This window comes from Lineus longissimus, chromosome 16 (assembly GCF_910592395.1).
Source record: "Lineus longissimus chromosome 16, tnLinLong1.2, whole genome shotgun sequence".
Classification (NCBI taxonomy): Eukaryota; Metazoa; Nemertea; class Pilidiophora; order Heteronemertea; family Lineidae; genus Lineus; species Lineus longissimus.
The window spans coordinates 15,208,038-15,230,642 of record NC_088323.1 but is presented as its reverse complement, the minus strand read 5'-3'; the positions used below and the strand labels follow the sequence as shown (position 1 = coordinate 15,230,642).

At 43.1% G+C, this 22,605-nt stretch overlaps 2 protein-coding genes across 11 annotated transcripts in view; one reads left to right on the top strand and one right to left on the bottom strand.

Moving 5' to 3' along the window:
* Nucleotides 1–288: 288 nt before the first annotated feature.
* LOC135500525 (transmembrane protein 177-like) lies at nt 289–2,601 on the bottom strand. Its single transcript, XM_064792046.1, has 3 exons — nt 2,447–2,601; nt 1,746–1,969; nt 289–1,272 (listed from the first exon to the last, which is right to left on the bottom strand). Exons 2-3 carry the CDS (start codon nt 1,935–1,937, stop codon nt 502–504), a joined length of 963 nt encoding a protein of 320 aa, XP_064648116.1. The 5' UTR covers nt 1,938–1,969; nt 2,447–2,601; the 3' UTR covers nt 289–501.
* Nucleotides 2,602–2,830: 229 nt separating this feature from the next.
* Nucleotides 2,831–22,605, top strand: part of LOC135500649 (band 4.1-like protein 5) — a 64,576-nt gene continuing 44,801 nt past the window's right edge. For all 10 annotated transcript variants that reach the window (XM_064792225.1, XM_064792224.1, XM_064792228.1 and 7 more), the window contains exons 1-3: nt 2,831–3,161; nt 8,686–8,790; nt 9,307–9,349. In XM_064792225.1, coding sequence (XP_064648295.1) covers nt 2,991–3,161; nt 8,686–8,790; nt 9,307–9,349 — 319 coding nt within the window. In that variant the 5' untranslated portion in view covers nt 2,831–2,990. The remainder of the gene's footprint in view (nt 3,162–8,685; nt 8,791–9,306; nt 9,350–22,605) is intronic.

The window sequence follows — 22,605 nt, the reverse complement described above, 5'->3', positions numbered from 1 at the left end:
ACAACCAAGATAGATCAACGGGACTATCAGGGACACTTTCCTACCCAAGTAGGCCTTTGCTATAGGGTCCAACCAAGATGGATAGACACACAGTCCTACCCAATGAGGAGTATCAGCCCCGTCGTAAAGTGTGGCCTATCACAACCAACAAAGATATCCTGAGACAATGTCACACCCAACGTGGCTGTTTGGAAGACTTCTGAACCAAGGAAGATAATAAGACAATGTCACAACCTAGAGAGACTGTTAGATATCAACTAATATGGATAAAAAGACACTTTCAAAATATCTGAGTATGTTATTTTATTGTATCAAAATTTCTTGATCCGTTATGATTCATGTCCAAGAAGAATACAGTCTGTTCATATCAACACAAAAGTCCACTCTCACAGACCAGCAATCTTTTCATTGCAGCAATAATTGTCACAGGTGGTTGTGACAAATATCGCTCATATACAAGGCGCTTTGCTGTCTAGGCAAGACCGACAAGGGCATACATCCCTAAGCCGTCCCATCGTTTACCTTTTCAGAACGAGCATTTTCCTCGTTCACCTTCCGAGTAGAAAACTTTTCCATTTTTTCATGTCGGGTTATTGGAGGTGGATGTCTTAGACGCCACGTGGTGACGTAATTTCCGTACTTAGTGTAGACCTTTTTCCCATAATCCCCTAACAGACAACGAAGCGCTTTATTTCGTTGCAGTTCCTTGGCATAAAACTCAATACCACCGGCAGCATATTCTTTCCCAAAGTCCGCAGACTTTCGGTCGACTTTTTCATCAAGATAACAAATATATTCGTCCTTCGCAAGAAAATAAAGCGTCGCACCAACTGATGCTATACAAACATACAAACTCCCCCGCATAAAAGTTGGAAGTTTCCGCTTCAAATGTAGCAAGACATTTGCAGCGTGTCCGACCCAGTACCCAAGCATTGAAAAACACAGCAGGAAACCATTGTCAACATAAATCTCGAGACTATCCAAATAGTTTATTTGTCTTGCTATCGCGAATCTTTTTGCATCATCGCTCAATATCAATGATTCTGCAAACAGCGTACCTTCTGGTGTGTCCCATTTGATAGCTTTTTGGCCGATCGTCAGCTTTGACTTATCGATGTCGTTGACGGATTTGTAGGCAAAGTTTGCCGGGAGACCGATGATGGAGCCAGTTTTCAGGTGCGTGCTGCCTCCGTAGACAGCGTCTTGGGAAAAACAGGTAAACAATTGAAGATCGGCCTCCGCCTCTGGTCTGAGTTGAAACTTATCCAAGACCTGAAAGGTAGGAAAGGAGAAGGTGAAACAAAAAAAATTATTGACGACATCTTTATTGTTGGAAATCAACAAAGGAATTGTACCGTCATAACAAGATAGTGTTGTAATGGGACTATCATCGATTCTAAATGTGTGGTTTAGGTCAGGGTTTCCACCAGAGGGGGGGATGGGGGGATTCATCCCCCCCTAAAATATTTCAAGGGGGGATATCCCTCCTTAATTTTGAGCACTAAAGTTTGTTTTACTGTCAAATGAGTAATTTTCATGATTTCATATGTAAAATAAGAGCATTTGGGAGCCAATTGTAGCGGTTTTAGGGCCAAAAAACCTCTCAGGAGGGGACATATACCCTTTTTTTAAAAAAAAATTTTAGAAAAAAAAAATTTTTTTTTGTCCCCCCTCAAATTTAATCCTGGCGGAAACACTGTAGGTAACTTCAATTTGAAAGCAAACTTTTTTTCACTAGACCTTACCTCTTGAGCAAGCGTTTTAGTGTGTTTGTCTACAGGGGTTTCAACGCCATCCTTGTAAGACTGTAACAATTTGTCCTTGTAGTAGCCGAGAAACAGTGTCTCTTTTCCGAGTCGTAACCCAATAAAGGTGGAGATGGCTATCGCTGTTGTGATTTGGGGGTTCTTGATAAGCGTCACAAACATTCCTGCCATGGTTATCGAAGGTCGATTTCAGCTGGGCTAATCTAAAGAAATGAAAAGTACGATTCTGAGGAAGTGCTCTTCAGTAGATATAGATAATCTGTTAATATAAGTCATCGGGTGATTATTGATTACAAAAAAATCAATGGCTTTTATGGGTTTTTGCTTTGTTTCGATTGCATGGTGTTGTTGGTGTAAGTGACCAAATAAAGTGGGAGATATTGTTCCATACCCGATGGTGTTGCCATCTCTGGACGACAGGCTAAATTAAGTCCAAGATTAAAGACTGCACTATGACTGATTTAGGCCATATTTGAAAGGTTCTTACATTACTGACTTTATTATTTTGTATCAATGCAGTTACAGAAAAGTCTAGACCTCCAAACTGGGCAATAGCTTTGACAAAGAAAATAAAAATTTTCATAGTGCAAATGCACTAGAGAATGTACACAGAAGTAATTTGGCAACGGAACATTTGCAAGTTGTTGGATAAAAATGCTTATGACGGCCCCTAAACTTACTTTCTAAAGAAAGAACAGTACATAAACAATCATTTGATGACCTTCTGACAGTTTTGTTTTTCTTATTTTCAGAGTAAATGAAAGTTAAATCTAAAAAAATCTTGAAAATTTGCACCAGAATATTTTTTCAAGGGCGCTGCCATATTGGAAAATTAACCTTGAAACGGATGTGAAGTAATTTCATTGCAGTAACCTTATTAAGGTTAGTTTATTGTAATATTGGACTCAAATTTAAATAAATTATAATAAGTGTTTTAAATATATTGAAATATTTTTCTTAAAAATGAGTTAATTGTAATAATTATCCAAAATAAATCTTTGGATGGAGAGTAACACGTTCAGATATTCGTCATTGCGCATGCGTGTGGGCAGATGAGCAAAATAACGAAAATACACAGGCGGAGTAGTGTAAAAAAAAGCTCGTTAAGTTGTCCGATTTTGCTACGGCGGAGAATAAAGATCATGAATTAACTACGTGAAAGGATACATAAACTCTCAATCTTGCTATTGATCCAAACGGTAGAATTGTTTATTGTCTGGCACTATGTCTTTTTTTCGATTTTTGAGTCGTCGAAAGTCTGGCCGTGGGGACAAGCGTTATCGACAACAACAAGGTGTGGAGGGTCAGGATACCAAACCATCGAAGCCCCCTAAGGGATGTATCCCTTGCAGCGTCCAACTCTTGGATGGGACAGATCTCCATGTGCACATCAGTGTAAGTTGCGTAGTTTGCTGGAAGAGGCTGTTATGAATGTTTAGCTAGGGAACTTTGTCCGAACTTTGTCGTCAAAAACCTGATTGATTTTGTCACCTTCTGAAAGTGAAAGTCAGAAAGACGAACCGAAAATTGGTGTTGTAGGCCTAGGACCTATTTAGTCATGGCCTGTGCAAATCTGATCCTTTACCGCTTGTCGTCCCTTTTTGTCGACAACAGCAACTGCATTGCAGGAAGTTCCGTCGTGTCATTCAAATGTCGAAGTCGCACTGACACTCGCAGTCACATCCACAAACCTCGATAACTCAATGTAATGTTAGTTGTTGACCGGCAATCCAAAGGTCTCTGGTTCAAATCCCGGCCAAGGCAACTTGCCATTTTATCACTTTCAATGTTAACAATAACATCGCTTCACTTGGTGGGGGCTGTCCCTGGCCGAAACAATCTTGAATATTGGCACAACGAATATATAAGGACTCGATGACAAGATGTGCAACCATGCTGCGTTTTATATGGCCTATGTTGTGCGTTTCTTGGTGTCTCTAAACAGATCCCCGACTAGTACAAAGTTGCCGAGATAGCATTAAGGTAGATGAACGAGGTCAAAAACTTAGGTTGTAACATTCCGCTTAATGCATATTTATTTTGAGCTATGACGAAAAATCTGTGTCTTGCATGTGTTTTGGACCAGCAAGTTCCCGGTCATGCTAATTCCCGACCTACCCCGACTTTTCCCGACTTGCGGAAAATGCTGCCAAAATATAGTGTATTAATCATCAGAATATTTATATTTGTACTGTTTACATACATATACAGCACGTCTGTTAATTTCAAGACTTTTGAACGATGCTAAGTTGAGCAAAGCAAGTTACATCTACCCAACCGACCGCAATTTTTCTGCAGGTCGGTAATCTTGGTTAGTTGTGGTTGTCGCTTCTTGTAAACTGTACATGCATATGGCCTTGTCTGAACCCAGCATAAATTAATTATTGGAGTTGATTTGCTCAACTTAGCATCGTTCAAAAGTATTGAAATTAACAGACGTGCTGTATATGTATGTAAACAGTACAGATATAAATATTCTGATGATTAATACACTATATTTTGGCAGCATTTTCCGCAAGTCGGGAAATGTCGGGAAAAGTCGGGGTAGGTCGGGAATTAGCATGACCCGCAAGTTCCTGGTCCTGTGTTTGTAAAATGTCCCACATAAGTACCACAGGACAATATTTTCAATGACCCCACCCCACTGTATTGAGTGTAGACCATACATGATGTCAGTCATTTTTAGCTCACCTCTTAGCAGAGGTGAGCTTATCCCATACCGTGGCGTCCGTCGTCCGTCGTCGTCGTCGTCGTCGTCGTCGTCGTCGTCGTCGTCGTCGTCGTCCGTCGTCCGTTAGCAGGGCACGTTTCGTAACTGTTAGAGCTATTGAGTTGAAACTTGGTACACATGTACCCTTATGTAATGACACCTGGGAGACCAAGTTTCGGTCCGATTCGTTTCATGGTTTGGCCACCAGGGGGCCAAACGTTAAAAGTGAAAATATGCAATATCTCCCTCAATAGTAGTCGGGAAATTTTGAAAAAATTATGGTAGGTACTTCTAGCAAAGGTGCATCATATATCATCCGGGTTTTTGATTTGACCTCCTTTTCAAGGTCACAGAGGTCAAATGGTGTAAATTGGCCGTTAGGATGTAACGATGGCACGTTTCTAAACTGCAATGACTATTGATACCAAATTTGGTACACATTTACCCCTTAGTCAGCTGATCTCAGGGACCAAAGTTTGGTCCAATATGATTCACCACTTGACCACCAGGGGGCAAAATCCAAAAACCTTAAAAATGTGATTATTCCTTAACTTCTTGCCCGATTGCCACCAATTTGATATCATGGGTACATCTAACCACCATACAGTATATGTCACACAGGTTTTTAATTTGACCTTCTTGTCAAGGTCACAGAGGTCAAATGGCGTAAATTCGCCGTCAGGCCGTAACAATGGCACGTTTCTTAACTGCAATGACTATTGATCACAAATTAAGTACACATGTACCCCTTGGTCAGGTGATCTCAGGTACCGAAGTTTGGTGCGATCTGATTTGCCGTTTGGCCTCCAGGGAGGGGGCCAAATCCTAAATTCTTCAAAATGCCATTATTCCTAGTAATGACTTGCCCGATTGGCACCAATTTTATATCATAGGTACATCTAATTCTAACAACCATTCAATGTGTCACCCAGGTCTTCTTTGATTTGACCTACTTTTCAAGGTCACAGAGGTCGAATGTACTGTAAATTGGCCATTTTGGGGAAATTGTAATTGCTTGGACCTACATCAAACCTAACACTACATGACACAAGACCATGCTCTTTATCCATCTTTCCTCCACATGAGGTGAGCACAATGGCCCTGGCCATTTCATTCAACTACACGTACATGTAGGTCCTATTGCATCAAGGTCTAGTGCATGTATACATACATGTACTAATAGTCTAGTCCATACACTTGTGGAGAAGTGCTTTTTACATACATTGTACATTGTAGCCATAATAACATAGGCCTATTCAATTCTGTATAGGCCTATTAATTGATGTGGGGTATACTCGACTGTTTGACCCAGTAATAAACACCATTATTAACACGATTTCAGATAAAATTAGGCTACTACTATTTACAATCTGATTGAATGAGGTCAGGAGGAGGAGAGGAATTTGACTTGGTGATGGTGTGATTGATCAGCCAACATTCATAAATCATGGGGAGAAAATTTTCGATGGACCTTTTCGAAGTAGTTTGCTTTGGCGCTGAGCAGTCATGCGTTTCACCTGAAACAAAGGGTTACAATGGGCTACGACATCGTCCAAAATTGGCTTAGGCCTTCTGACGAGTTCTGAGTGTGTGCATTTCAGCTCTGGTCAGTCTTTGTCGAACTGGTCCATTGAGAACAGCGTGGAGGTGACTTCGACTTCAAAGCACCAGATCTCAAAAAGACAAGTTTTACAGAAATGTCCCCGTACAATCAGGGCTCAAGATAACCCCCGAAAAGTGTCTTTTGAAGTAAGAAACTTGGCCCAGAACCCTCACATTATAAAGTGTCTGTTGCAGGACTCCTGTCCACAGATTTTGTCAAGACTTTGGTTTGACTCCTGATCAACAAGGCTTAGCTCGAGCCCTGATGATCAAATCTGTCATTGTCCTCGTTTATGTTGTCAGAGACACCAGCTGTGTTTATAAAATTTCCCTCCTTTGTTTGAAAAAGTTCTGCAGTCAAATTCACTGAATTGATGAATGTTGGGACTGTTGATGGCATGAAGCGTGCTTCATCCCCGGGAATCCTGCTGTCATTAACCTCTTTTGTCATCACTTTCTTTATCACTCCTGCTGACGTCATTGTTCGTGTTATCCCAAATTAAGGAGAACTGATCCTTTTTTTAGATGCAAAAAACATTACGCAGGCCTTTCAATTACGTGGAGACCTCTACACCCTGTATTTTTTTAGCCTATTTTGGGGGACATGTTTTTTTGCTTTAGCTTAATTTGGGGACATTTCATCGCGCCAATTTGCCTGAACAGTGACGTCATAAATCAAAGTTAGTGACTGTTATCACCACATACACCTGAAAAATATAATTTTAGGGTAAACTATAAAATTAGGCCATTTGGATGAGATTTGGTTATGTTAGGGGTTAAAAAACGCTTCAGGGGGTCATATTATTTTAAAAAAAAAAAAAAAAAAAAGACCTAATTTGGGGACATCCTGTATGGCCTACACCGTCATATGGTGTAGGAATCATGTAATTGACAGGCCTGTAACGACAGAAAAGTTGCATTTTTCAAATACTCAAAAAGGCCTGGATTTATGGATTCTTCATCTAAACTCATCGCATTTGAAAAAAACTGGTGCGTTAGTTACATCACTCAATAATGTCATGGTTGGATGACACCAAGGCAAAAATGTCACGGGAATGTTGAGGTGCACTTTGATCCATTATGACCTCAGAGAGGTGACACATAGCGTGGCCTCATTATCATTGAAATGAGATACAAAAATACAATAAAGGCCGATGATTTGATGTTGGTAGTTCAGTAAGGTCATTTGGGGTGAGTTTGATCTGGTTCTGCTGCATAAAAATGATATCAGGAATAAAATAACATTGGTTATTTTTTAACTTAAAATAATTTTATCATCTGGTGTTTTCAACCTTAGCAACAAAAATGACAGGGTCTCAGGAAGTGCTGTGATGCAATGGATAAACGTTCGACTTGTGATCAGAAGGTCCTGGGTTCAAGGCTTGACCAGTGCCACTCCGTACAGTAGAACCTCTCTATTAAGAACACCCTTGGGACTGACCTATGCTGTCCTTGATAGAGAGGTATCCTGATTACAGAGGCCAATTTGAATGGAAATGACATGTTTGGAACCAAAACCATTGTCCTTATTAGAGAGGGTGTTTTTAATGGAGAGGTGTCCGCTAAGAGAGGTTAGACTGTACTTGCAACTGGCCTGAAATGGCCAATGTGTGAAGTTGTATCAAAGGTTTCTGGGTTTAGCTTGGGAATGAATGGAGGGAACTTGCATTTCATAATTAAAATCATCAACCAGACTAGTTATATAAATCTGTTGGATTTCTCAAACTGGAAAAGTTGCAGGGTTCCCTGATCAAACGATGCTTTGGTTAATCGAAATTTTGTCATCATAGCCCTCTATTAGAGGCATTAGATATTGACAACCCGCGGAAAGTAATCGAACAGAGGCAAATTGGACTTTTAAGAAGGATTCTCTCCATTGATTGTAAAGCATGAGACGTCGTCATTGGCACGAGAAAAATTAAGGGTACCCTGTGTAACCGAGTGTTTAGTTCGTCGGGCCTCTCTGCCACCAATGTCCTGTTTGTGAATCCAACATGTAGGCCTAGACGTATCACCAGGGAGGAAAATGGAATTGTCAATTTGGTAAAAAAACCTTATGTGCCAATCTAAACCGGAAAAACCATAAACTATTGAAGCTTTTACTTTCACCCTTTTGATCGCTTTTTTATTCGTTCTCTGTGTATGATTTTTATTGTATATTTGTGTTGTCTGCTCCTTATTTGGAGTTGTTTTTGTTTTACAATAAATTAAAAGGCTAGGTGGAGAACACTGTTTTTACTCACTGTACTTGGGGTAAAGTCAACTGATTGTATTTTTATACAGATTAAAGATTGTACTTCATGTAAACCGCCTAACAAAATACAATGCATGTTTCACATGGAGAACTATGTCAAGTGGCCTGGCCTGTCACTGTATGTAGACTAGGCCTACATGTAGAGATGCAATGTCTCATAATGTGTTGTTGCATACTGCACATACATTGAGCAGGACATATGTACATGATGTATAACGGGCTAGGTATTCATCATCATTGTATTTTATTTAATCAGCTGAAATCTAACCCTTTCCTGCAATGATTCAATGGCAATGGCTTCGACAACTTGTATTTTGCATCTGAAAATAAAAATGTGATTTTTCTCTTTGCAGAAAAAAGCTCCGAGCCAGGACTTATATGAACACGTCTTTTACCATCTGGACATTGTAGAAAAGGATTACTTCGGTCTCCAGTTTACAGACAATGCTAATGTTAATGTAAGTATACTAAGACATAGTCACAAGGCCAATGAACCCAGTTGGTGCCTGACTGTAGTGGCACCTAAAACGCTCATCCCGCCTTGGAGGAGGAATACTCCGTGGAGAATAACTCCTCCAAGTGGAGAACGAACGCTTAAGAAGAACAAAGATGTTGGAGTTGAAAGACGCATCTTCCTTGGAGAGAATGCTCCCATCGGCCAACATCATTTGATCAGTAAAAAAACCCCGAAAAATGTCATCCCTAAGAACTTGCGTTACTCCCAGGAAGAGTGAGGCTGGTCAGATAATGCAAAGAGAACTGCCTAAAATCATGCCGACTTTGCGGTTCGAACCAAGGACCTCTTGACCGATGGCCGAAAGTCCATGTAACTATCATAGTCAGAGTCCACAGTGACTCTTGATGTCGATTTCAACTTGAGACTTTATGAAATTTACAATCGCGTATAAATGTAATCGATGATGAACAATATTTCTTCTAATTTTTGTTATAACTTGAATCTTTGCCTTTTTCAGCACTGGTTAGACCCTACAAAACCCATTAAGAAACAGAACAAAAGTAAGTCTGTGACATTGTTTACATCAGATCAGGCCTCTCAATTACTCTTAATATTGCCTTTATGAGGAGGATGCCCACATGAGGGGGGGGGGGGGGGCGAAACTAGGAGGGGGCAAAGTTACAATTTTAAAAAATTTGGGATTTTTTTGACCCTCCTAAAAGCATTTTTTGGTTAAAATGGGCAAATATGCTCCTGGACACCTAAAAATTACTTCAAGATATCGAGTTAGTCTCATGATTAAATACCGAAACAGACACATTTTTGCGCAAAAGACACATTTTTAGCACATGTTTGACACGAACTCAATGAAATCACTGTTAATTAAGGCCAAATTAAAGAAACCGGGGTGTTTCCCAAATGATGTAATTGAGAGGCCTGCTGGGTGTGCTCTTGTAGAAAACGCTTAAATATTGTCTTCAGCGGCCAGACGGTCAAAAAGTTAAATTGTTGAAACGTGCTGATTTTCTACAGATAGCCCCCTGGACTGTGACTTGCCTAATGCATAGTAGAACCTCTCTATTAAGGACACCCTCTGGACAGACAAGTGCTGTCCTTAATAGAGAGGCATCTTGATCAGAGAGGTCAAATTGAATGGAAACTTCCAATTTGGGACCAAATGTGGTGTCCTTAATAGAGAGGTTGTTCTTAATAGAGAGGTGTCCGCTAAGGGAGGTTCCACTGTATTTCGTTTTGGCTATTTGACCTCGTGTGGTTGGTATTTTCAAGCAAGTATGTTACGATCAGTTTAGCGATTTTAGCTATTAGCCTTTTGTTTTCGGCAGCTCATTCATTCTTTATTTTGAGAGATTTCAGAGATGCCAGTGTTCTTTCACCGTGAAGTATGTGCGACATGGCCCGGCATGGGTTGTCTAAATGGCCTAAGAAAACCTAAAACTATTCAGTGGGACAGATAGAACTTACGAGTTGAGCTCCCTCACAGAAAGATTTGAACTCATGACTTCTCTGGCTCTGCCCTTTGCTTAAGCCCGCAGCACACCAGCCGCCAACTTTGGCGACAAGAAGTGTTCGGCTGACGCCTCTCGACGCCGAAGTTGGCGGACAGAGGATCCCGGTCAGAGCACACCTGCCCAGAATCGTCGTCCAGTAGCGTCTTTTCCGCCACTTTAGGCTGCCATTTTGAAATCATGTGACATCAAGACGCATACTGATTGGCCATAGCCTCGCCGCCGACGCCAAGTCTGGCGGCCATCCGTAGCACACCTGCCTTCTTCTTGCGTTCAAACGCGGCGACACGCGTCAAAAATCAAACATGTTAGATATTTGGCGTTTAGTTGCGGCAAGTGGCGTCCGCCGACGCCGTTTGTAACAGACTAGGGATTTTTCAGGCGTTCAGGACTCTTGCGGCAAAAAACGTCTGTGAACGCCGAAGTTGGCGGCTAGTGTGCTACGGGCTTAAGAGTCCTCGATTTGACCTGTCCGCTGGTATACATCTCTGCCTTTGGTTGAAATGGAAGCCGTGAGCCTCCGTGTATCTTCCGCACATGTGTGGTGTCCCCCTAGAGGTTCATTGTTCTTTGTTTGTCCTTTTCCCTAAATATATTTATCCGATATTGTCTAAAAATCATGCATGTCCACATAATGGGTGATATGAATAAAGACTAGCAAATGCTTTTACTTCAGTTTTGTACAGAAAGGCCTAGTGTAAATGTACATGGAGTTTTAGATAAAAGCATTTGCTAGTCTTTATTCATATCACCCATTGTGTTTCTTTCTTAAGAAGAGGAAGTGTATGGAAATAAACTACAATTTATTTGCCAAGTAAATAAATGAACAGTGACTATTTGTGCCCTGATGCAATGTTTGCCAATAGGGGTGATAGTGGTGTCAGGCAGGATTCATGACCTTGCACTATATGACTTCCAAGTCTTTGGATTCAGATTGAAATCCTGGAGGTGAGATTATCGTTGAGTGATCCATGTAAATGTGATTAAAAAAATTCACAATTTTGTTTTCTTGATTGATCTAGTATAATTGATCTACTGTTGATATATTCATTCCTACGCAATATCATAAGGCCTCCTAAAATCGGAATTTGCCATTTCAAAACATGGAATTTGGCCGTAGTAAATTAAAAACAAAATTTAGTGTTTTCAAGTTTGAAAGGTCGAATATGAGGTGTCTTATGAATCGAAACCCTCTCTAAAGGACGACAGATTTTGTCCCAAATTCATTCAAATGTACCTCTGTAATCGGGACACCTCTCAATTAAGGACAGTAGTTTTTACTACAGTCTCGTCGGTGTCCTTGATAGAGAGGTTCTACTTTATCTACAAGCTTCACTTAAGACATGTTACTTGCTACATTGGTAGTAAATAACTTCTCATGACAGAATCAATGGTAATGTCTGGTATAACACAGACTTCAGTATTAGCTCTGTACCTGTCTGATCTGAGGGTTAGCATGTCTGAATCATGGCTACAGTTCCCCTCCAACAGGATACATCTATCAAATAAAACTGTGTGAGAGCTGACGGAAATGTTCTAACCGTTCTGTGAAAGAAAGGTCCAGTCTCCCTCCAGAAGTTGAAATATAAATTCGGTTGACTTTTGCGATGAATTGATAAATAGAGAGGTGTTCTGATTAGAGAGGTCTTCTTCTTCTTCTTCAGCGTTCGCTCTGCACTTGGAGGGGTCATTCTCCTAGGAGTAATCCTCCTCCAAGGCGGGATGAGCGTATCCTGCGTGCCACTACGGTTAGGCACCAATTGGGTTTATTGGCCTAGTGGTCCGACTTTGGCGAGAGAGATAGAGTCCACGCAAGCTACTCATGTTTCTCACTTGGTGGGGTCTTAGCTTGCCCTGGCATAGACACCAGGTACAAGGAACCTCGGTTTTGAGTCTCATTCGAAGGACTGTGAAGAGCCAGGAATTGTAGTTCCTTGAAAGCCACGCCGGTTCATCCAGACATACGATCCTGGGTTCTCCCGGGATCGAACCCGGGCCCTATTGCGTGGTGGCCAGCAGTGTTAACCACTAGGCCATGAGGCTCCTTGATTAGAGAGGTCAAATTGAATGGAAACAACCAATTTGGGGCCAAAACTAGTGTCCTTAATAGAGAGGTTGTCCTTAATAGAGAGGCGTCCTGATTAGAGAGGTCAAATTGAATGGAAACAACCAAGTTGGGGCCAAAACTAGTGTCCTTAATAGAGAGGTTGTCCTTAATAGAGAGGCGTCCTGATTAGAGAGGTCAAATTGAATGGAAACAACCAAGTTGGGGCCAAAAGTAGTGTCCTTGATATAGTGGTTGTCCTTAATAGAGAGGTGTCCACTGAGGGAGGTTCCACTGTACAAGTTCAGGAGGTCTTCTGACTTTAAAATATTGAGTTGAGAGCTGAGTGTCGACTCAATAGCTCTTTTAACGATATTGGGCGATTTTTGACTCAAAAGGAAAACTGGGGTGACCAGAGAAGCTTGGTTACTGTTAAATGCACCTCACCAATATTTCTGTGTGTCCTTCCATACTGCCCGTTAGATCAAACGACCGGGCCTGGTTGTTAGAAAGCACGCTAGCTTGTAACATCATATTGACATGTTGTTTCATGTTCATCACTGCGCATGTAACAACATGTCAGCATGAGCTAACATGCTTTCTAACAACCGGACACTGGATTCCTGACATCATGACTCGATGCTGGTATATGCTGGTGTTTACATCTTTGCTGCAAATGATGCCAAAGAAAGCCGGAGGAAAATAATTCCGCTATGGAAAACCTCTCAGGCTGAAGTGGTTACAACTTCTTATGTCCCTCGAACAAAATCTCGGTATGGTGACAGAAGCTCAGATCTGTTGCAGGTCCCAAACTCTGGAACCAACTCCCAGCCCCCATCAGATCAATCACTGATCTGATGCAATTCAAGTCCGCCCTAAAGTCCTGGCTATTTTTCATGTAGGTGTTTTTCTTGCGGTTTGAGCAGGGCAACCTGGAAGGGCGCACTACAAATCATGGATTGTATTGTATTGTATGTGAGCCCTTCGGTCCTCTGAGAGCAAAGGCCATAACGACCCAGCGGTGATCAAGGTAATCATCAACGCTGGGCCTTGATCGGGCATACACTGAGCCTGTGCGACCTGTTGGAGCATTAGATCCTGTGGGACGGCATCCCTTTCAGGGATGAGACCCTTTCAGGGATGAGACCTGAGGGGGGGTCGATGATCCTGCTAGTGTGACTGCTCAGTTTGAGAGGAGGGGGTGATGACCTATTTGTGTAGCCGTCTATTAAGGACACCCTTGTGACAGGCAAGTGTCCTTGATAGGGAGGTGTCCTGATTAGAGAGGTCAATTTGAATGAAAATAACCAATTTTGGACCAAACTTAGTGTCATTTATTAGAGAGGCTCTTTTTAGAGAGGTGTCCATGAAGGGAGGTTGTACTGTACTGTGCTGGCTTGTATGAAATGAATAGTGATACCATGCTTCTATTTAGCTTTAGAATAAGTATAGTACTTAGAAAACAAATTATGGCCAATTAGTCCTGTTGTACCATTCAGATTCGATCAGTATGGCAAGGTAGAATAACATGATGTGAAATTAGCCAGCGAGCTTTTACAGGTGTAACATCTTAAGGCAGGTAGTGTTGGCTTGACTGGTGAATCTGAGACTCGCAAATCATCAAAGCTTCATTATGAAATCAAATGGGTACAGGTGGAGGAGAAATATACTTTTAACCCTTTTAAAGCAAGGCACACAAAGGAAACGGAGTCAGGTCTTTAAATGCCTACGCGGTTAGTTTATAATTTGGTATAATTGCGTCAAAGTCGAGTCTTTGAAGCAAGCCACACGCATGCGTCAAAGTCAAGTCTTGAAAGCAAGGCACACACTTGCATCAAAGTCGAGTCTTGAAAGCAAGGCACACACATGCATCAAAGTCAAGTCTTGAAAGCAAGCCACACACATGCATCAAAGTCAAGTCTTGAAAGCAAGGCACACACATGTGTCAAAGTCAAGTCTTGAAAGCAAGGCACACACATGCATCAAAGTCGAGTCTTGAAAGCAAGGCACACACATGCATCAAAGTCAAGTCTTGAAAGCAAGGCACACACATGCATCAAAGTCAAGTCTTGAAAGCAAGGCACACACATGCATCAAAGTCAAGTCTTGAAAGCAAGGCACACACATGCATCAAAGTCAAGTCTTGAAAGCAAGGTACACACATGCGTCAAAGTTTAGTCATCAAAAGCAAGGCGGACAGGTGCGTCAAAGTTGAGTCTTTGAAGCAAGGCACACGCATGCGTCAAAGTTGAGTCTTTATAGCAAGGCGCACAGATGCGTGAAAGTCTAGTCTTCAAAAGCAAGGCGTCAAAGTTGAGTTTTCGAAGCAAGCCACACGCGTGCGTCAAAGTCGAGTCTTTGATTTAAAGTAAGGGACACAAGGGCAACAAATTTGAGACCTTAGCAAAGCACTTTGAGTCGCTGGGCCCCTGCACACTTTGGGTGACGAATCAAAGGCGATCCTTGTGGATTCGAGTAGCAAATTTCCCCATTAGCCTGTGGTTCATAGGCCTTTGAACAGACTTTCAGAGTGACAGACACTGCTAAATAGGCTACTCATTGTGTCAAAATTTGTTAGTTTAGTATAAAAAACACTCGTTTCCTGCTGGGCAAACACCAGGCGGTCTTTCTTCGACAAAGTGACTTGAGCATAGGCCCTGCTTTAGGCTAGCGGGGATCCCTTTCTGTCCAGACGACATGTATTGTATACAATGTACGCTAGCCCTAAATCCCAAAATCAATCATTCCGGAGTAATTTATACTAATTCATTCTGTCCGTTTTTTTCTACACGAGGTAAGAACATTTTATAAATATGCAGGCCCTGAGGGCTGCCAACCATGATCTGTTTAATTAAGGCCCTTTTAGCCCTGGGGTCTAAAAACCATAATATGGTGTTTAAAGGGGTTTTCGCACAACCAGTGTTTTAGCCAACTTTCTACATTTTCTCGGGCGGTGAAAATACACATCCTCATTTCCTGTTTATATAGTCTAGCGCAGATCAATTATCCAGATTCAATTATCCAGATTCGCCCTGATGGACATGTGGACAATAGGGCCAGCAATAGGGCTCCATTCAGAAACTTACTCTCTTCTGTTTATGAGTACAGCACAGATCAGTAAGCTAGACTCAGCCTGATGAACATGTGGACAATAGGGCCAGCAATAGGGCTCCATTCAGAAACTCACTCTCTTCTGTTTACGAGTACAGCACAGATCAGTAAGCTGGACTGACCTGATGAACATGTGGACAATAGGGCCTGCAATAGGGCTCCATTCAGAAACTCACTCTCTTCTGTTTATGAGTACAGCACAGATCAGTAAGCTAGACTCGGCCTGATGAACATGTGGACAATAGGGCCTGCAATAGGGCTCCATTCAGAAACTCACTCTCTTCTGTTTACGAGTACAGCACAGATCAGTAAGCTGGACTCAGCCTGATGGACATGTGGACAATAGGGCCAGCAATAGGGCTCCATTCAGAAACTTACTCTCTTCTGTTCATGTGTACAGCACATATCAGTAAGCTAGACTCAGCCTGATGAACATGTGGACAATAGGGCCAGCAATAGGGCTCCATTCAGAAACTCACTCTCTTCTGTTTATGAGTACAGCACAGATCAGTAAGCTGGACTCGACCTGATGAACACGTGGACAATAGGGCCAGCAATAGGGCTCCATTCAGAAACTCACTCTCTTCTGTTTATGAGTACAGCACAGATCAGTGAGCTGGACTCAGCCTGATGGACATGTGGACAATAGGGCTTGCAATAGGGCTCCATTCAGAAACTCACTCTCTTCTGTTTATGAGTACAGCACAGATCAGTAAGCTAGACTCAGCCTGATGAACATGTGGACAATAGGGCTAGCAATAGGGTTCTATTCAGAAACTCACTCTCTTCTGTTTATGAGTACAGCACAGATCAGTAAGCTAGACCCGGCCTGATGAACATGTGGACAATAGGGCCTGCAATAGCGCTCCATTCAGAAACTCACGTATTACTTGATGATGCATTGTTGCTTTGATACCAACTGTGGTACGCAATGGCCATTGTATTGATGGTATGAAATTCACTTTCAACTCAGAGCTCACTCGATCTTACTACCGGTTTCGTAAATAGTCTTCGCCTCAGGAATCTTTAGTTTAGTGTGGAATGGCAAAAACTACATCTCTTAGCTACCGCATCAATGAATTTAAAAAAGGGATCGGTGTCTGCAGATTTCCGCAACTGCTACATGCTACATGCTGCATGCTACTGCTAGTACTATGCCAGATCGTGAGTAGCTCCTGGGGCTATGCATATGATTCATGCATAGGTGAGCTACGATGTCTGAGTCTGAGGAAGTTAAAAAAAGGACACCAATCGCGAAATTGACTTGAGTCCTTAACTCTTATCTGATCCGCCTCTGAAAATCACAACCAGGATGTTTATGATAGATTCTCAGATCTTCTTCTTCTTTGCCTTCGATTTTCTTTTTATTGCTATGTGACAGAACCAGGCCTATGCCATGTATGTCTCTTAAAGGGACAATATAGGCAGCAGCTAGGCAGGCAAGATAAGTTACACGAAGGCGCCAATAGGGGTCTCTCACAGTACGTCGAAATGATTCATGCTTGTATGAGGAATATATTTACTGCTGAATCTTACATGACCCAGGGCCCTTACTGTGTATATTAATCACCTGAAGATGGCCAAATTAGCCCCTCTGCTCCTGCCTATAGTCTCCCTTTAAAACTGGCCGAAGGAGCTTCAGATGAATTTCTTGAATGTGTAGTGTTGACTCTTGATAAGCAAGTCACAAGCATACAGTGCTATACAGACAGGAAGAACACTGTTATCTTCACATTCCTTGTTATTTAGGGGGAAATGAGAGCATTAGGCCACTGATGTATAGCCCATACAAAAATATGCCAGAGTAGTATGAGATACATTGCTCCCTGCATAAAAAAGAATATAGGCAATGAACTTTTCTTCCAGCATGTATAGCACTGTACGCACACAGTGCTATACAGACAGGAAGAGCATTTCAATGGTCACATTCCTTGTCATTTAGGGGGAAATGAGAGCATTAGGCCACTGATGTATAGCCCATACAAAAATATGCCAGAGTAGTATGAGATACATTGCTCCCTGTATAAAAAAGAATATAGGCAATGGACTTTTCTTCCAGCATGTATAGCACTGTACGCACACAGTGCTATACAGACAGGAAGAGCAGTTCAATGGTCACATTCCTTGTCATTTAGGGGGAAATGAGAGCATTAGGCCACTGATGTATAGCCCATACAAAAAGGTGCCGGAGTAGTATGAGATACATTGCTCCCTGCATAAAAAAGAATATAGGCAATGGACTTTTCTTCCAGCATGTATAGCACTGTACGCACACAGTGCTATACAGACAGGAAGAGCAGTTCAATGGTCACATTCCTTGTCACTGATGTATAGCCCATACAAAAAGGTGCCGGAGTAGTATTGACATTGCTTCCTACATAACAAAGAATATGGTCCATGGACTTTTCTTCCGGAATGTGTACACTGTACGCTTATACACAGTGGTGTTGCAGGTGGAAAGCTAGGTTACTTTTGGATAGTACAGTACTTCATGGCCAATTATAGTTTATGGATGGCTGAAGTCCCCAAAGCTCATGCCTGGTCACAGGGATTTCTCCGAATGCACACTTTAAGTGCCCATAAGGTGCAATGCGTAGAAAGCATGCTTACTTTTGAACAGAACAGTAGTTCATGCCGTATTACCAGAATAGGTGACTGTAATCTTCGTACCTCATGCCTGATGCCAGATATTTCTCCGAAAGCGAGCTCAAGTGCCCGGGATTGATATGAACAAGATATTTGGAAAATATTTATCTTTCTCGGGCCAGGTGTTGGTGATATTTCCTACGTGGAATGTCAGAACAGAGGCTTTCTTGATTCGATCTCAATGAGGACTAATATGGAGTTGAGTCATGCAGGGCTAGAATTTAACCCCGGCCACTGCTGCCATGGGAGTCGGTGCCCTCAAAAATGGCCTTCGTGCTCAATTCTTCTTTCTCATTTCCAAATATGGCTCAAAATTGGTTGCCCAAGTGATTCTTAAACACGAGGCTGATCATGCTTTTCAAATTGTGAATTATTGTCATATTGGTTCATCACATTGGTTGTCCCCCTGGGTCGGCGTTGACTCCGGTGACCCCGGCCGAGGTTGGTTGGCTTGCTTGTGTCTGGAGTGGAGGAATCCATCCTAATTGGTTGTCCCCCTGGGTCGGCGTTGACTCTGGTGACCCCGGCCGAGGTTGGTTGGCTTGCTTGTGTCTGGAGTGGAGGAATCCATCCTAATTGGTTGTCCCCCTGGGTCGGCGTTGACTCTGGTGACCCCGGCCGAGGTTGGTTGGCTTGCTTGTGTCTGGAGTGGAGGAATCCATCCTAATTGGTTGTCCCCCTGGGTCGGCGTTGACTCCGGTGACCCCGGCCGAGGTTGGTTGGCTTGCTTGTGTCTGGAGTGGAGGAATCCATCCTAATTGGTTGTCCCCCTGGGTCGGCGTTGACTCCGGTGACCCCGGCCGAGGTTGGTTGGCTTGCTTGTGTCTGGAGTGGAGGAATCCATCCTAATTGGTTGTCCCCCCTGGGTCGGCGTTGACTCCGGTGACCCCAGCCGAGGTTGGTTGGCTTGCTTGTGTCTGGAGTGGAGGAATCCATCCTAATTGGTTGTCCCCCCTGGGTCGGCGTTGACTCCGGTGACCCCGGCCGAGGTTGGTTGGCTTGCTTGTGTCTGGAGTGGAGGAATCCATCCTAATTGGTTGTCCTCCTGGGTCGGCGTTGACTCCGGTGACCCCGGCCGAGGTTGGTTGGCTTGCTTGTGTCTGGAGTGGAGGAATTCATCCTAATTGGTTGTCCCCCCTGGGTCGGCGTTGACTCCGGTGACCCCGGCCGAGGTTGGTTGGCTTGCTTGTGTCTGGAGTGGAGGAATCCATCCTAATTGGTTGTCCCCCCTGGGTCGGCGTTGACTCAGGTGACCCCAGCCGAGGTTGGTTGGCTTGCTTGTGTCTGGAGTGGAGGAATCCATCCTAATTGGTTGTCCCCCCTGGGTCGGCGTTGACTCAGGTGACCCCAGCCGAGGTTGGTTGGCTTGCTTGTGTCTGGAGTGGAGGAATTCATCCTAATTGGTTGTCCCCCTGGGTCGGCGTTGACTCCGGTGACCCCGGCCGAGGTTGGTTGGCTTGCTTGTGTCTGGAGTAGAGGAATCCATCCTAATTGGTTGTCCCCCTGGGTCGGTGTTGACTCTGGTGACCCCGGCCGAGGTTGGTTGGCTTGCTTGTGTCTGGAGTAGAGGAATCCATCCTAATTGGTTGTCCCCCTGGGTCGGTGTTGACTCTGGTGACCCCGGCCGAGGTTGGTTGGCTTGCTTGTGTCTGGAGTAGAGGAATCCATCCTAGATGATCATCATCATTCGAGGGGGTAGGTTGTCATTGTTCATTTTTCTAGAAGAGCAGATGAACAAGATATATTTGTTCCTTTGTTTACAAATGTACTGTACAGTAGAACCTCTCTAATTAAGGACACCCTCAGGACTGACAAGTGCTGTCCATAATAGAGAGGTGTCCTGATTAGAGAGGTCAAATTGACTGGAGACAGCCAATTTGGGACCAAACCTAGTGCCCTTAATAGAGAGGTGTCCGCTAAGGGAGGTTCCACTGTAAAATGAATGGTCCAGAGTTGGTTAAAAATTTGAAATATGAAATTGTATTTGAAAGTTTGCGATTGCGTAAACTGGCACTTAGATATAAGTTTCAGCATTGCCATTGTGTAGACAGATATAAGAATACCAAGTTTTGGCAAATTTGCATGCATAATAACTCCACTACGGCATTGTGTATTAACTGCATTTCTATTTTCCTGCACCACCAGTAATTTCGAACGGCGTACCCCTTTAAAGCGAATGAAGATGGCATTTGTCAGTCTTGGCATCCGCAGATAGGTCAGGAGGAGATAACCTGTCTGAAAGAAATGTAGACGTGACTTCCATTCCGGATCTGGCTTTCATGAGCTGTTCAGGTGTATTATTGGCTGCATAAAAAGGTCTGTTTTGACATTCTGTTCGTGTTCTTGCTGCAGTCTTGTAGAAACGTTTACAAAAAGCACTTCTGGAATGCCATAAATATCTTGTATCAATTCTTGGGGCATGCTGGGATTATTTGAGTTCCTGGCTTGTGTGTAACATTGAGAGTTTCGTCTTGTGTTGTGAATTCACACTACGTGGCCGGAAGGCAGCCCTCAAATAACCCCTTGCAGTGGGCCCCTTCTCACCGAGACTGTAGGGCTCCATCCAACAGTTACAACCCCTTGCAGTGGGCCCCCTCTCACCGAGACTGTAGGGCTCCATCCAACAGTTACAGCCCCTTGCCGTGGGCCCCTTCTCACTGAGACTGTAGGGCTCCATCCAACAGTCACAACCCCTTGCAGTGGGCCCCTTCTCACCGAGACTGTAGGGCTCCATCCAACAGTTACAACCCCTTGCAGTGGGCCCCCTCTCACCGAGACTGTAGGGCTCCATCCAACTGTTACAACCCCTTGCAGTGGGCCCCTTCTCACCGAGACTGTAGGGCTCCATCCAACTGTTACAACCCCTTGCAGTGGGCCCCTTCTCACCGTGACTGTAGGGCTCCATCCAACAGTTACAACCCCTTGCAGTGGGCCCCCTCTCACCGAGACTGTAGGGCTCCATCCAACTGTTACAACCCCTTGCAGTGGGCCCTTTTCTCAATGAGACTGTAGGGCTCCATCCAACAGTTACAACCCCTTGCAGTGGGCCCCTTCTCACCGAGACTGCAGGGCTCCATCCAACAGTTACAACCCCTTGCAGTGGGCCCCTTCTCACCGCGACTGTAGGGCTCCATCCAACAGTTACAACCCCTTGCAGTGGGCCCCTTCTCAGCGAGACTGCAGGGCTCCATCCAACAGTTACAACCCCTTGCCCCTCTCACCGAGACTGTAGGGCTACATCCAACTGTTTCGTGTGTATGTTGACCTGGTGACTAAATGCCTGGACACAGTTTGGTCTTGGCTAGATAGCTTGGTTGTTTGTACTCACGAGCCTGCATCAAGTCACCTAAAGCCGTAAATTCATTTTATTTTCAGTGTTTTCACAAATACAACCATGATGAAAATATCTTTTGATTGATATTAAAATGTGAAAATGTTTTCGAATTCGTCAAAGTGAAACTTGATATTTTTAATTTTACATATTTTTTGGGGGGCTCGGGAATGATAAAATGAAGCACGAAGATTTGTCGGTTAACAGTACTGGGAAGGTTTCATTGAGCATGTGAAGCAGGGTAAAATATTGGTTATTTATGTATTTATTCTTCCATTCATATCCTGCTAATGATACTCTCTCATAATATTTGCCCACCTGCATGGTAGGCTGACTAATTTTTTATGAGGAGCCATTCATCACGAATTGATACAGTATCTGTATCAGTGCGGAGGAGGGGTGTACTACTATCTCATCACTGCATTAGTTTGGACCTTATCGGTTAGCCTGTAGCATTTTGTCCAGACATTTTCATCTTGGTTGTGAATCATGTGATTTGTCTTCCTGGTTAGCGGTTTTCTTGAAATACGGGACTTTTGGCTGCAGGTGATATGCGATAGTTATCACTGTGATAAATGATAACAGGATCACTTGTCTGCGGGTACATTGCTGGCTTCAATATTCGTTGCAAGTCGCAGTCCAGTGATGACTCCTGTTGTATAAATGTGGAATGACCATTGTGAAGGAAAGAATTTATGAAGCGTGATAATTATCGCATAGGTCAACAAAAATTTCCATCTGCAGAGCACTTTGGTCCAATGACACATTTTGACTATGGTCATGTGACTAAATATTTTGTACAGAATTTAAAAATAAATACTAGGCCTACATGCTCTGCATTTCTTTCATAAAAAAACTGACAATTCTACTCTTAACTACAATACACAATAAAACTTCTCTATCAAGGACAACCTCCGGACTGACAAGTGCTGTCCTTAATAGAGAGGTGTCCTGATTAGAGAGGTCAAATTGAATGGAAACTACCACTTTGGGACCAAACCTTGTGTCCTTAATAGAGAGGTTGTCCGTAATAGATAGGTGTCTGCTAAAGGAGGTTCCACTGTACCTACATGAACATTTACATTGACCTGTCCTATGTATTATACTCCTATCTGAGAGGCCCCATAAAATATGTAGTATTAAATGGCTTTTTTTGCG